General features: G+C 40.6%; 1 protein-coding gene across 3 annotated transcripts in view; it reads right to left on the bottom strand.

The window, feature by feature from the left end:
* Nucleotides 1–14,482, bottom strand: part of ZSWIM8 (zinc finger SWIM-type containing 8) — a 54,841-nt gene extending 40,359 nt beyond the window's left edge. For all 3 annotated transcript variants that reach the window (XM_036385562.2, XM_036385564.2, XM_036385563.2), the window contains exon 1: nucleotides 13,433–14,482. In XM_036385562.2, coding sequence (XP_036241455.1) covers nucleotides 13,433–13,610 — 178 coding nt within the window. In that variant the 5' untranslated portion in view covers nucleotides 13,611–14,482. The remainder of the gene's footprint in view (nucleotides 1–13,432) is intronic.
* Nucleotides 14,483–14,770: the final 288 nt, after the last annotated feature.

The raw sequence follows: 14,770 nt of genomic DNA, 5'->3' as shown, positions 1-14,770 counted from the left end.
TGAGCAGACACCAAGAAGAGGTACCACTTTCTTCTCCCACATACAACAAGGGAACAAAACCAAGAGGCAAGACAAGGGGTGAGGACCCTGAAGCTGAACCAAGACCCTCCTGCATCCGAACCTGGCAGGTGAATGGACACAGGGAGCTGCATCTGCACCCAGTCATAGTCCAGCTTGACTACAAGCAGAATGAATGAAGCATCTGAAAACCACAAGACACAAGGCAATATTCAAATACTGACTCCCAGCTGTCTTCAGTTCGCTGGTTTCAATTCCCCTGCTTCAGATTAATAATTCCACGCCATTTTGTACAAAGGGAAAAAACCCACAACGCTCCTTTGTAAGAAAAAACAAGCAAACCACAGTATTGCTAAAAAGTAGAAGTTTTTCTTTCACAGGTTAAGGAAGCTAATGCGAAGATACAGGCTCCTGATTCCCCAACTATTTGTGCAGCATCAATCTTAAGAAAAAAAGCAACTTCTTTACACTGAAATACTTGCTGTACCGAGCTATACTTGTTTCTCAGATAATACACACCCCAAACAAATTCCCTGCAAAACACCTCAGCATTCACAAAGCCAGCTGCAACAACAAATGGAGAACAACAGTCTTTGGTGGAATTCACCTGTGTGAGTTTTTCACACACTGTGACAGATCAAGAGGGTTAGACAAGACAAGAACAGGGATCAAGTGATGGAGATAGGATGCTACACATCCTACTGCTGACTTACTGTTAATCAACCTTGCTCAGAACACAGACTAGAGGGAACATTCTGACCTGAGGGCTCCCTTGGTTTTGTTTTCTCTTAATGTTTCTGTACTTTTAAAATATCCACATACTCATGGCAAGCAAGCACAACTAAAGAATTGATCTAGCAAAAGCAGCAAGGACAGGACACTGTAATGCAACCCTCAAGTATTTCAGGCAATTAGCCACAGGAAAAACTCTAAAAATATGGTTTTATCCAAGAGGGTTGTATGGCAGGATGATATTCTCATCATGGAAGAATGAAAATATTTATATACACACACACACATATACACATTTTTTAAAAATCAAAAAACATATTCATAGTGAGAACTAAGTGATCAACAAATGAGCAAAACGCTCTGGGGAACAAAGCAAGAGACACTTTGAATCACAGGTACACTAATTTGTTCACAAAAAGAAATCAAACAAGAAACTAGCGGGATTATTTGGTTTTCTTTTTCTGTCTATGCAATTCACTCATTAAATATGCACATTAGCCTTCTTACTGCCTGTAAATAGTGCAGAACTCTCAATTAAAAATTCAGGCTTTTTTAAAATTGAGAGACAAATCTGCTCCTCTTATTTGCTTTTATCTTTCTCCTTCTCCATTGCTACTAGCCCCATAAGCTTACTAACAGCACTAAAACCCTAATAGGATCTGTGCTTACAAGACCTTCTTATATCTCTTATTTCCTCAGCGAGAGTTATGCAACTCTGTCTGATCACATAAACATTTTGCAGCAGTAAAATGACATTGAAAATTATGTCAATGAGTTGCAAATGCAGAGATGTAGGACCATGTTGAAAGCAAAAATAATTTGGGGGAGGCCTACACCAGCCCTAAGCCACACAATGACATTTTATGTATAAAACAGTTGAAAAGATGAATAAGCAACATAATTTTTTCATTAGCATTTAATGGATAACACTGATGAGATTCATAGCCACAAACCATTAAAAAAAACAGATCCCAGATGGGCAGATTTCTGCAGTTTCCAAAGTAGGAAACTTCACACTTAACTGACAAACTGCAGCACTACACAAATTCCATTACAGACATCACAACATTTTAAGAATGGCAGTTTTTTTAACCCAATGCAAAAAGGGCTGTTTTATCACAGGAGGGTGTCCAATTCACCCACAAAGTCTCTGCTACCTGCAGCAAAAGCCATAGCAGAGTCAAATTTCATCTGAATGCAATTTCTGCAAACTGCTTAACAATACATCACAAACAGCTCCTATGTGTAAGTCAAAATATTTAATGGCTCAAATTATCTTTGGTTGCAGGATTTGGACTGCCCTTCAAAATGAGAGAAGTATATTCTTTAGCTGACAGCATATACATATCTCCTGGACTCAGGACTTCTGCCTCCAAGATGAAGATAATTTAGGAAGCTATAATTAGTTCCTTCTATAAGGCAGGCCTTAATATACATTAAAATATCAGAAAAACAATACTTGTATTTTATTAGCACACAAGCCCTGTAGAATTGCAGAACACAAATGATTGCAGATTTAGAGGGTGAGTGGGTGGGGAATCTTTTCAAGTGTCAGTAGTTCTAAATCTGCTAAGGCTTGCAGTTCCCTTCTGCACATTTCTGACAAACCCACTTCACTATGGTTTTCTACAATCACTCTCTGTATGTATACAGAGTTAAAAACCCCACAACTGAAAACCAACTGACTTAACTTTGCCCACCTGTGCAGAAATGACATTACCACAGTGTTAACATTGATCAGAGAGACTGCACCTCAAAACAGTTTTTGCTAATGAACCTGAGCCCCCAACAGAGGAAGAATGCCACGCTCAGCACAATTCCTGCTGTTTTAATGTTAGACTGATTTAAAACTATTTTATCTTTAGATCATTACTTTTAAAGTTACGTCTTTAAGCATTCCAGTGCCATGCCAACTCCTGGTAACACCTTCACTTGACTTCATGAGTCAAAAAAAGCCCTAGAAAAAGGAAAGCTGGTTAGGTTTTACAATGGTTAGCAATAACTGACCAGAGAACTAAAACTCAGAAGATGCACAATGTCTGTTTAATCCAACATTAAGATTTCTAACACACTAAGAATTTAAAGAGGTGCATGTCTGAAAACTTTCTGCACTCTGAAGGTCAGCTGGCTGAAGAACAGATTCCCCTTCTTCTCTTACAAAAGCTCTCTGCATGATGTCCTTAAAGCATCATAACTACAACATTCTTACTATATTACAAACCAGATCTCTACAAAGAAGACCATTTTATTAACATCTTCAGAACTATAGTTCAAGGAAAATATAGAAAGCTGCAAGTTACATTTGGTAACAAAGAATATGTTTGATGAGGGAAAGGGAAAAAATCCATTATTCGTTTCCATGACTTCAGGACAGGAACATCAGCACATTTCTCCAACACTAACTTGAAGTCCTAAGATCCAACTCACCTATGCTCTGCCTAATATTTCAAGATTTTGTTGCAAAGGTGTACAATGCACCCACAGAAAACATCTGCTCTGAGAAAATGTAAGGACCTCTTCACACAAAACTCCAATCTAGACCAGAAAGGTGTTTTTCCATCTAATTTTATTGCTAATCCTATGCAATAACTGTGAAAATCTGCACAAGGCTATGTTCATGAAATTGGAATATTCTATGGCCTTTTTTTTCAACTCTCACCTACTCTAACATGACTGAGATCCCAAAACTCTGATACCAGTATTAGGCAGGTAATGCAGCATTCCCAACTTGAGAATCACCTCTGAAAATTCAGACAAGAAAATTCTTATTTCAAACCTTTCCATTTCCTTCCCTAAAAAAATTTATTCATTTCATAAAAAGAGCAGCCTGGGCAAGCAACTGACAGCTGCTAGAAATCCTAAAATAAACAGCAGATTTTTGTAAAGCAAGACAGACAGTGCGACAAAACACTGCATTCATGCCAGTGCTGGCCAAGGTTTCACGACAAATTGGGCAGCTTGCATTCAAAATAAGTCTACAGCTGATGGAGCAGATTAGCTTCAGGCAAGTCATTTCCCCTGCACTGTTACTCCTTGCTCTCTCACCCCATGCAGAAAGAATTCTGTACAACCAGGATTGTGCATTCAGAGCACAGACATCAAACAGCTCCTGCCTCCTGAAAGCAAGACTCAGTATTACCAGTTATTCCCACTCCTGCCCCACACAAGGTATTTCAAAAGCTCAGAATTCAAAATTTTTTCCAGTGGCCTATGACCAAAAAAAAGCTACAAAGACCGACACAGACCAAATATTTTTCTGATTGTAGATGATGGAACACAAATATAAATCAAAGTCTGACTTCACCACAGCTGAGAATCAATCTCTATCAAGAAGTATGGATATGTTTTCAGACACAAAAGGAAGTCATACAAAACACCATGCAACCTCCACTACTTAGTGTGCTGGTCTCTACAGCACCATCCTTAGTAGCCATCTTTAAGTATAACATGCAAAATTAATTCCTAACCAGCTTTTTTCAAATGTCTAAATAAATGCCAGAACAGTATCACTTGGCCTCCAAACAAATGCACTGGCAAACACTGAAGAGGTGCATTTACTGAATGTATCAGCATGTCAGGAGGCCAATTTTTGGGTGGCTGAAGGGAAAGTTATCATCTGAAAAGAATAAAGGATAAGCATTCTCACCTCTAGAGTAAAAAAAAAATTAAACAACTGTCAGGAACTAGAAGAAGGTATCAACGCTTAACATCACCAAATGGAAACCAACAGAGGTTTAAATATCTATTTCATAAATACAAGAACTTAGATATCTAAATTCTTTTGAAAAAAATCTTACCTGACTCCTTTTTCTTTCCTTTGGTTTGGTAAAAATCTCCCCAAATCTAACCTCAGGCTTCATGCAAAGTAACAGAGCTCAGTCTGCAATGTCCTTCAGTTCCAGGCTGTCCCCCCCAGTCCCACGGCACAGCAGAGCAGTCCCAGCCTGTCTGAACCCCCCTGTTGGACACGAGCTTCCAATGCTGGCAGCACCCAGCCTGCCTTGAGCTCTCAGCCCCTAGCAATTACATTTTCTCCCACTCGAGGTAAAGTATTCATGTGATCATATGTTAATAACCAAGAGCTGGAGAGAGTCCCTCTTCTAACAAGAAATAAACTCCCTTCCAATTTCTCCCATCACCTGCAGGGAGAACAAAACAGGCTAAACAAAACTGGGTACAAAGGCACATATGAAGCAGGAAGGCATCTATAGAATGTTTACAGAGGAAGGGTTAGTTACAAGCATGTCTATTATTTTCAGTGCACAAAAATAATACCTAAAGCATCCCTGAAAACTGGGAGGCACGGATTAACTGCAGTCCATTGCATGAATTTGGCAAGGCAGATGAATAATATCTCCCAAGATCTTCCCAACATCACAAGACTGAAGCAAAGTCAACCATCTTCTCAAAATGTCCCCATGCACTACTGCTCTAAATGCAAGCAAGTAGTCAATGAAACTTGGAGAGATTTTAGGTCAAATACAACCTTCTCTGCAAGACATGCATAAAAAGCCTAAGTTACAAGTATTTTCACCCAGACCTCTGGTAAACAAATTTACCAGTTACATTTCTTTCTTCCTCCTGTCTCAGCATTCACTGACCTAAATATGAGGTAAGAAATGAAATTACAAGCAATATGCAATAGGAACTGTAAAGCGCTCAGGAGAATTGCTAAAAGATGCCCTACAGGTTTCACAAATGTATTCGCTTCTCAGAAAAATGGTAATTTCATTTGTACACCTATTAATTACACACTACCTGCAGGACTACCATGAAGATTCAATGTCAAACCCTGACCAGGTACTTTCACATTAGCAATCATTTCCTAAAACCATGGAACTTGGGTATTCAAGCCATCATTAGGCTATTCAATTAGCCTTGAGCATGGATTAACAAGACTTCATGTTGGTGCACGATCCAAAGGATGAGACAGATGTGATTTTACCACCATAAGAATTCCAGTACAGGGATATTAAAAAGAAAATAAAAATCAGTCACAAAAAGAATCAGTCTCAAGAATCACAACTGGTGATACACAAAGGCAAATGGGAGCATATGCAGAGAACAGTAAACCTGAAACAAGACACAGACAGATTCCATAAGGCCATACAATACCCAATATTCACAGGTTCAGAAACTTTTCTGCACTCAACCAAGAACCTCATTTTGTCACACACATTGACAAGATGCCATCAAGAATGGCCCTAATGCACACAGGCATTATTTTAATAAATAGCTCTAAGAAAGAGTCTAGATGGTATCTTGGTACTTTTATTTTAAGTCACTTTTTCTTTCCTTTTGACTGGGAGACATGCTCAAAGCAGCATCTTTAGAGATCTCAAGTCTAATGAATAGAAAAGCCACACTTAACTTTTTCCACTGGTTTATCTGTGGGGAGGTTTGGGGTACAAGCAATGCTAATTGACTTTTAAAAGATTGGTGTTTTCATGTTCAGGTCTCCACCAATGAATTATTCATGTTTACCAGTATTTCTGGGTAGCAAAGAACGATGGCCATCCGCTTAAATTTTTCATCTCTCTGGGCAGAGGAAGAAGCCAGACTCAGTGGCCCAGGCGTTCACCTGCCCACTGCTGCAATAACCCACCACATAAATGTCTTAACTTGGGAGAAAAAAGTACCCCTGGATGCCTCCCTGTAAAGACTAACTGCTTGCAGATAAATTCTGGGTAATATTTCTTTTATCATGCTACCTAGTTATATTTTTGTAAAAAAATGTGGACTTCTTTTTTTGTATTGTATTTGGTCTCCAAGGTCCCTCTTCTTCCTTCTGTCAACTGTGTTCTCCCTTCCAGCATCCAGCTTTTCTCCCACAAAAGGACAGGATTTCTTCTGAGGACAAATATTTTTCTTCCTCCCTCCATCTTATCAATTTATCCTTTCCCTTTCTTTTACAAGCCAATTTTTATCCCACAAGAGAAAAGAAGCGTGAAAGCCCTACTATATGTTCACAGTCACAAGATAAGCCTAGAAGACAAAAGAAAAGCTAAACAGTCACTGAGACACCAAGAAATACTCAGGTTCCCCTACTTCCAGCAGCTGAATGAGAATGTTAAGATTTTGTTCAAAGACACTACTCCTGCAATCTTTTCAGGTTTCCTCCTTCTGTGGAAAGACAATGTCTTAATTTCCAATTTTTTTTCTCACACCAGCAGAGATTAAGGTAAATACAAAAAATCAACACAAGCTTTTTCCAGCTTACATATGTTCAGCTTTTGCCTAATTGATACTGGTAAATACTGATGCCTTCATTTTTCTTTTTTTTTTTTCTTCCAGCAACCTAGAAACACTAGGTTGCTGGAAGAAAAAAAACACTAATAATGATTCATTGTAGAAGATATATTTTTAATAAAACTAAGTACTTTTCACGGCATCACTTTTTTCAAAACACATAATTCCAGAAGATTTTAATTAATAGGTATATTGCAACCTGACAGAGCTCCTTTGTTTTACTCTTTTCAAACAAAGACAGCACATTTCCAGCTGTATGGAAGCAAATATAGATGAACTAAAAATAATCAAAACAGCAAAGTTTCCACAAGCCTTGCCCATAATGTTTAAAGCACATGGGGAAATGTGGTCAAAGACATCACTTCCAGTCTTTTCTGTTAAAAATGCTACACAACTACCCACAGCCTTGCCAGAAATAAAGAAAAGATGTATCAAAGAACACACAAACTGTGAGAAGAATGAGAAACTTCTGACTGCTAATCTTACACTTAACTGCTCAAGACTACACAGCTTCAGAGGAGGCAATTTAAAAATGCGTCATATGGTATTTTGAAATTAGAATCAGTATTTCAAGTATTTTGTACATTCTGCACCACTGCTATTTAATGTTTAAAAGATAAAATTCTAAATGTAATATTTTAGCTAGTTAACACCTATGTGCTTTGACTTTTACTTCTGGAGGGTTCAGAAGGCTGTTACAAACCAGGAAGAGGGAGGAAAGTGCTTAATACACATAAAGTGCATTAAAATAAAGTTGAAAAAAATAGCTTCTAGCCATGACACTATTTTATATTAGTCTTATAACTGCTTTACATTCTTACACTTAGATAGGTAATCCAAAAAGCTGTTGGTCTGAAAGGAGCAATGAAATTTTAAAGACATTATTCAACTTTAGGAACCAAAGAATAAATAGGTTTTGATTCCGTGTTAAGTTTCTTATACAAAAACAAACAAAAGCTTCCAAATCAATTATTGATATTCTAAATAGACAAACATTTACTCCAGAGTTCATTAAAGTATGTAAACATCTTTTGAAACTGTACATTCCTTTTTTTCCTCTGGAACAAAGTACTGTATTACCTAGAACACAGAAAATTAAAGAGGAATGCTCTTTGCTCCTGGTTTGTAACTGGCATAAGAGACACTGCTCAAATCACCAATTTCTATTTCTCTTCCCTCAAAGGTACTGCTGGAGGAGGGAGAGAAGAGAGCTTTTGTGTGTTTGTTTAAAAGACTGCAAAACACAGGTTGACTTCAGAGAGCAGAGAAAAAAGGGCCTGGCCACAAGTTAACATGAGCAATGTGAAATCTACTCCCACAATTCATATGCTGAATGATTTTTACTTTGGCTACATTAATACCTCTAAACAAACTTTCCTAAGTTTGATCAGTTGACTTCTCATTTCTTCCTTCCTCACTAAAGAAATACAGACTGTACAGAAGGTGCTATTTTTGTGCATATAGGGTATGCTATGGATTTGTGCTGTTCCTCAGACTGAACTGGAACTCCAAAATTGTAGACTTGCATATTAAACCACACTTGACTGCTGGGTCTTCAAACACACAGATCATTTCACCATACTACAACTAGAAGCAACCAGAGCAAGAGGAGCACAGAATGTACAAGAGCCCAGCACAATTCTTGAAGCTAGGAGGACACCACCTATTGACCAAGCCTGCCTGGTTTCTTGAAGCTTCTTGAAGTTGATGTGAACTCATCAACTCAGGGGAAAAAAAATCCCTAACAGGGAGAGGGGGAGATAAAGAAAGGGATGGGAAACAAAGGCAGAGCACAATTCACAGTCTAGATCAAACCTGAACCCTTATTACACCTGTACCTCCCAGAAGTGTGAGCTGACTACAAAATCTCCCTCTTCATAGCAGAGGCACAAATAAAGCAGAAAAAAAAAGAAATCAGTTGTCATATACAGTAATGGCCAGTAACAAAACAACAGCAAACCACAGAGTGTCCATCTGAAGCTTCACTAGGCTCAAAGAGTGGACATACTTTGGGATGATACCAGCATTCTTCTCTGATTATACCAAGAGTCCCAAGAGCACACAGTATGAATTTGAAAGAGACTAAATATTCTTTCTGCTGTTTTCTGAAGTTGAACAAGGATTAGCTTGAATTTCTTAGTTAGTGGCAATCCTGAGGAAGAAAGAGTGCTCTTTATACTATTTATTCTTTTCCTGTACAAATTAATGAAAATCAGTCACTGTTATTTTACCAGCATAGACACTGCTCAGACTCTGCTCTCTGAACTGATCATACCTTCACCTCAAGCTCTGTATAATCTCTGCCAATGATTTTCTCTATACAGCTTGAAGTTCTGAGGCACTGTGCCCAAAACTTCACAATGTGGGTGCTCCTAACAGTTTGAAAGAACAAAAACTGTCTGCAGCTGGATAATGAGAATATTTTCCATGAGAGCACTACCTGCATAATTTCTTAGTCAAGTCTGAGGGGGTTCTGCAATAAAGTACACAATAATTCAAGTTTACAGTAAAGGAAAGGAAAAAAAGTCAAGTTTTCTCACTAGCTGCCTAGTGAATACAGATTCAACACAACTCTTCAGCACACTTTCAACCAAATCCACCATGAATGAATAAACACAAAATGAGTAAATATATTGTGAAGACACTATTTAACAATCCTAAAGTATTAATGCCAGCTTCCTAAATGTTTGGTAAATATTTATGCTTCAGAAACTGTGAAACAAAGGACTAAGGGTGGGAAAGAGCTTAGAAGCTTTCAGGAAGAAACAAAGGCACAGTGGGTTTGAAGAGATAATGAGTGTACTTGAACTCTTATTCTTACAAATTCTATCACAAAAATATTTATGTGAAGATAACATTAGATGTTTAAACATTTGCAGAAAGACTACACTTCAATTACCAATGAAAAATGCAACTGCTTTAAAGTGAGAAAGGCATGAGAGGATCATAATGGCTCCTGGGAAAGAACAGACTTGTCCAGAAAAGGGCAGAAAAGGCAGGTGGGTGCATTTGTCAGTAGCTGGGTAACAAATTGGTGGAATGTAATTTGATATCTAAGAAAAAGAGTTGGAGTTACAAACCAGCTCTAAGAGCCAGATAGTTCTGAACACACTGCAAGGACGCTGTACTTTCAAATATCCATTCACCTTAACTTCAGAGCAGAATCCTCTGTCTGTGTGTGCAATCAATGATGTATACAGGTAATGACTGGCCAAATGTCAGTTAGAAGCATTACACCACCAAAACTAAAAACACAAGGGGTAAAGCAAGCAATCAAGGCAGCTAACAAGAGAACAAGGCATTTGTAAAAAAAAAAAACCATTCCAAATCATCACAGGACTCCTGGTACGCCCAAAACTGACAGGTTTCCTCCAAGATTTCAGTGCAGGTGAATTAGTGGAGATTAAGAGCAGTTTCGAAATCTAAGGGCATCCATGAAGTGGACACAATGCATTCCTTCTCCACATTGGCAATTCTACACATAAGGAGAAAATTCCTTTCTAGAGTGCAGTATAGGAAGACTGTAAGAGGACTTTACCATAGCAGAAATCAAATGTGAGAAAAATCAACCAATTATAATTCTATTTTTCTGATATAACTACTCAAGATACCTGATTTTATAAAGAAATCAGTTCCAAGGATTGTATTAGAGAAACTCAAGCATTTCTCTCTCCCTTCCATCATCTTCTAGCAAACCAATGGGCTGATTCACAGACAAGTGAATAACTCATCTTTTTGGCAACCCTCTGTAGTGAATACTGTGTATATTTGCAACCCAAGCCTTATTACAAAATTTCCAATAAACCTGACAGTAATATTAAAGATACTCAAGAAGAAAATAAAAACTTGCAGAAAGTAAGAAAGCTGTAACTACCTCTGTGCAGGTAGTTTGTTTGTTAAAGAGACAGCCAACAGCTCTTCCACCAGTCTTAGGGGGATTCTCTTTGAACCAATTAAAGAAGAACTTGACACTTACAAGGACAAACTGAAAACAATTGAAAAAGCTAGAAATCCTTTCTATTACATAACTTGTCTGACTAATTCCACACCAAAATACAGGCTGAGCTCCAAACTGGAGGAAAAGACTAACAGAATATAGTTCCTCTGTTTCCTCTTAGCATTTAACAGAATAACCTAGTGTCTAACCACACTTTTTGTTTTATTAGGCAACAGTAAAATGGCAAACTGTGGAAATAAAAATACACAGCTCAATTTTGAATTATCACATTTGAAATTACTCACTACAAGCAACAACCTCAGGACCCAGCAAGTTCTGTGTGTTCTGACTCAAAAACAGTGTCAAGAAGAGGTTATTAAGAACAACAAAACTGGTACAGGAGTTCTGAAATCCAAGGAGATTCCAGACAATGACAGATCTCACGTCAGACCAGACTTTCTGGCAACACAACTGTGTACAGTAAAGCACCTGCAAGTGTTCCACACTGGTAGTATCATATGTGACTTCACAGCGTGAACAAATAATTATTTAGGCCACAAATCCACATTCACATTCTTCTAAAAATAACTCTGACCAGAGCCTGGGAATTGCCAGTAAGGGCCTTAAAGAAGGCAACAGTATCCAGTATATACTATATATATATATATATATATAGTATAACAGTATATATAACAGGGACAACAAAAATGTCCCTCCTGTTAAAATAAGATTCTCATACAAAGGAATTAGGTGTCTAATAAAGGAGGCAATATATATATATAGCTGAAATATATGAACCTGAAATATATGAACCAAGTATAAGCAATAAAAGCTTTGCCCATGCAAGTCTGCAGAACAGCAACACTCCAATATCATGTAAATAATTACAATTATCACAGCAATGCTAGCTATTGTGTCTTACATGTCAGAAAAGAGCCTGAAGACTGCAAATATGCACCATCTACTGAAGTATCTTTTCCTTTTAATGCAACAAGTGGGTGTCAGCAGAGAGAGCAATTGCTGCTTGATTTAATTCGGTCAAGAGAGCTCAAGGAACTAGGTCAAGACCCAGAAGAACACTCAGTCATACACTGAACCAGTGGAGAAAAGTTGGCTAAAAGCATCTAGAAGTTGAAAAAAAAATCATCTTTGCAAACATCAGTCTGACTTGCAGAGCCATGCAAACCAATCTGCCAAACTAAAGATGTCTTTATTTCCACACCAATATGTTTTTAAAAATTCAGCTCCTTTCTAGCAAGATAACACGTTCAACAAGACTTAATGCAAAACATGAAATAAATATATATGTATATGCTTTGCCCCATGCACAATGCTTACTTCTGCATCTCAGGACTCACAGATTTTACAAATGCCAACACAGTTCCCCTTCTTTGCAGCAGTAGAATTTAAAACTTAATCTGCTCTGGAAAGCCTATGGGTAATGCAAAGTGTACTTTATGGTACTAAGCCAGCGAAAACTGAACATTTGTCCATAGCACAACATGGCCAGATTCCAATTCAATTCAATATAAATTGCATTTTCTATTCATGTAAGGGCAATATTCAGAAGAGAATAAAGTTTTACAGTTCCAGATAGGGAGATATCAATGAGGCAGGTGATGGTTAAAGATCAGGAAAAGTACTGACACTGGCCTGAAGAAACAGGAGATAAAAAGAAAAGTAGAAAGAGTTTGTGTAATTTCAGTTAACTGTGTGTCTGACTCTGCTTAGTGCAAACATCACCTGAATTCCAGGGTCATGATGCAGTAGAATAATAGTGAAATCAAGTTTTGTTAAAAAGAAAAAAAAAATAAAGCAAAGAGCTAAGAGCTATATGTTAATTAAAAATAAAATTCATTTGCTAATGTTGCTTATTTTGCTGTCTGCTATTAAATTCCTATCAGCAGAAAGGAAATAAGACAACTCTTGAAGCAGGCACTCTGCTGTTGCCGACTTCTTTGTGGCAGTGGTAAGGCCCTCTTGCTCCACTGTTGCAAAAGAAAGAGCTAATTTACTAGAAAAAGGAGAAATGCCAAGAATCAGACAAGGAAAATGGACTGCTCTATACAACGATGGCTTACATAGCTTTACATGAGTAGCTTGATAGAAGTAACAAAAACCTCCATGAAACCTTAGTGGACTTCAATCAAAGCCTGTGGGAACCTATGCAGTTATTCCCAGCCAAGTCTGCAGTTTGTTTATAGAAAACAGTTTTCAGATTTCCAAGAGCAATCCCACAAAATCTACTCAGTAGAGCAGCATCACGATACTACGAGTGCCCCCAGTGAAAACTCACCTAAAAGACATTCCCTTAAGAACCCCGGTGAACTCACAGTTTCAATCTTTGCACAAAATTTATCCCGACAATGAATCGTACACAGGAGTTCTCTCTGCTGCTCTGAATTTCATTCTGCAGATCTCCTCACCTACCACCCCCCGTTGCCCCACAACTTCCACGAATCCAAAGAGCATCTCAATTAAATCGGGTGACCTCACCTTTCATTTTGACCGTGGGGGAATTGGGTCCAGCCGATTGCTTCCTCCATCCTCTCCAGTTCTGGCAAAGGCTCTCCGCCTCAGAGATGAAGGAACAAAGAGAGTCTTCCTCAAAGCGATCGGAGTCTTCAAATGAAAACCTCTCCCCGTCCTCCCACTCTGCGAACATGAGTTCCATCACATCCGAGAGGCGACGTGGGGGAAAAGAAGAAAGACAGGAACAGCACTGCTCACTTTTAACAGGTGAATGGACTTGAGGGCTCTTGCAATACTTAAAATCTCGGTTTTGATTTGATCCCCATACTACAGTACCAGGAAAAAACAAAGTCAGCGCTGTCTGAGATGAGAGAAGCAGGAAATAACTACCAGGATAGCTGGTAAAAATTCCATGGGGGGAAACAAAAAAGTTCTTTAAAAAGTTAAAAAATGCTTATGTCCACAGAATGTACTTGAGGCGGAGGGGGCTGGTTAGTCCATGAGAGCTGCCTCCGGGCGGGACAGGTGCGTGCCGGGCACACGGAGGGTCCGAAGGCTCCCGGCGCTGCAGGACGAGGGAAGGGGGCCGGCTTCCTCCTCCGGAGCTCCCGCGGGGGGGCCGCCGGTGTCTGTGCGCAGGGCCGGGTCTCCCTGAGCTTGTGCTTGTCTCACTCCCGGCGCAGGAACCGAGGGGAGGGAGGGCAGGGGCACCGGCGGGGGCTGGGGGGGAACAACTTCCCTGCCGCTCGCGGGGGCTTAAAAACAGCCCGGTGGGGCCGGAGCGCCCGCGGAGGGGCGGCGCGACCTCCCGGCTGCTCGTCACGGGCACCGGCACCGGCAGCGGCGCGGGCGGGCAGGCGGCGGCTCCGGCCTCACGGGGGCGCGGGCGGCGGCCGGCGGGGAGCGCCCGGCGCTGGTCCCGGCGGGCAGGGTGGGGGCAGCCCGTCGCCGCTCCGGTCGCGGTGGCCCCGCGGTTGTCTCTATGAGCCCATGGCCGGCGGGCCCTGCTGGACGCCCCCGAGCCCGGCGCGGCCCCGGCGGTTCGCGGCCCCGGCGGGTCCCGTCCCTGCCCGGCGCGGGCACCAAGATGGCTCCGCGCTTCCCAGCTTCACCTGCGACACCCCCCGCCAGCTGAGCGCCCCTTCCGCCGCCGCGCTTCCGGCTTCCGCCGCGTGGGGCATGCCGGGCGGGCCGGGGAAGGAGCCCGCGGGCCCCGGGATGGGCTGGGGCTCGGCCGGCCCCTGCCGCCGCCAAACACACAGCGGGGCCCTTGGAGGGGCCGGAACAAAACAAAGGCCTGTGTGGTGCGCCTGCCCGCGCCGCCGTGCGCAGCGGGAGAGCGCTCGTTGTGCTAAAATACGG

This window comes from Molothrus ater, chromosome 8 (assembly GCF_012460135.2).
Source record: "Molothrus ater isolate BHLD 08-10-18 breed brown headed cowbird chromosome 8, BPBGC_Mater_1.1, whole genome shotgun sequence".
Lineage (NCBI taxonomy): Eukaryota > Metazoa > Chordata > Aves > Passeriformes > Icteridae > Molothrus > Molothrus ater.
Note: the sequence above shows the minus strand (reverse complement) of the source record. Positions and strands in the feature narration are given on the sequence as shown.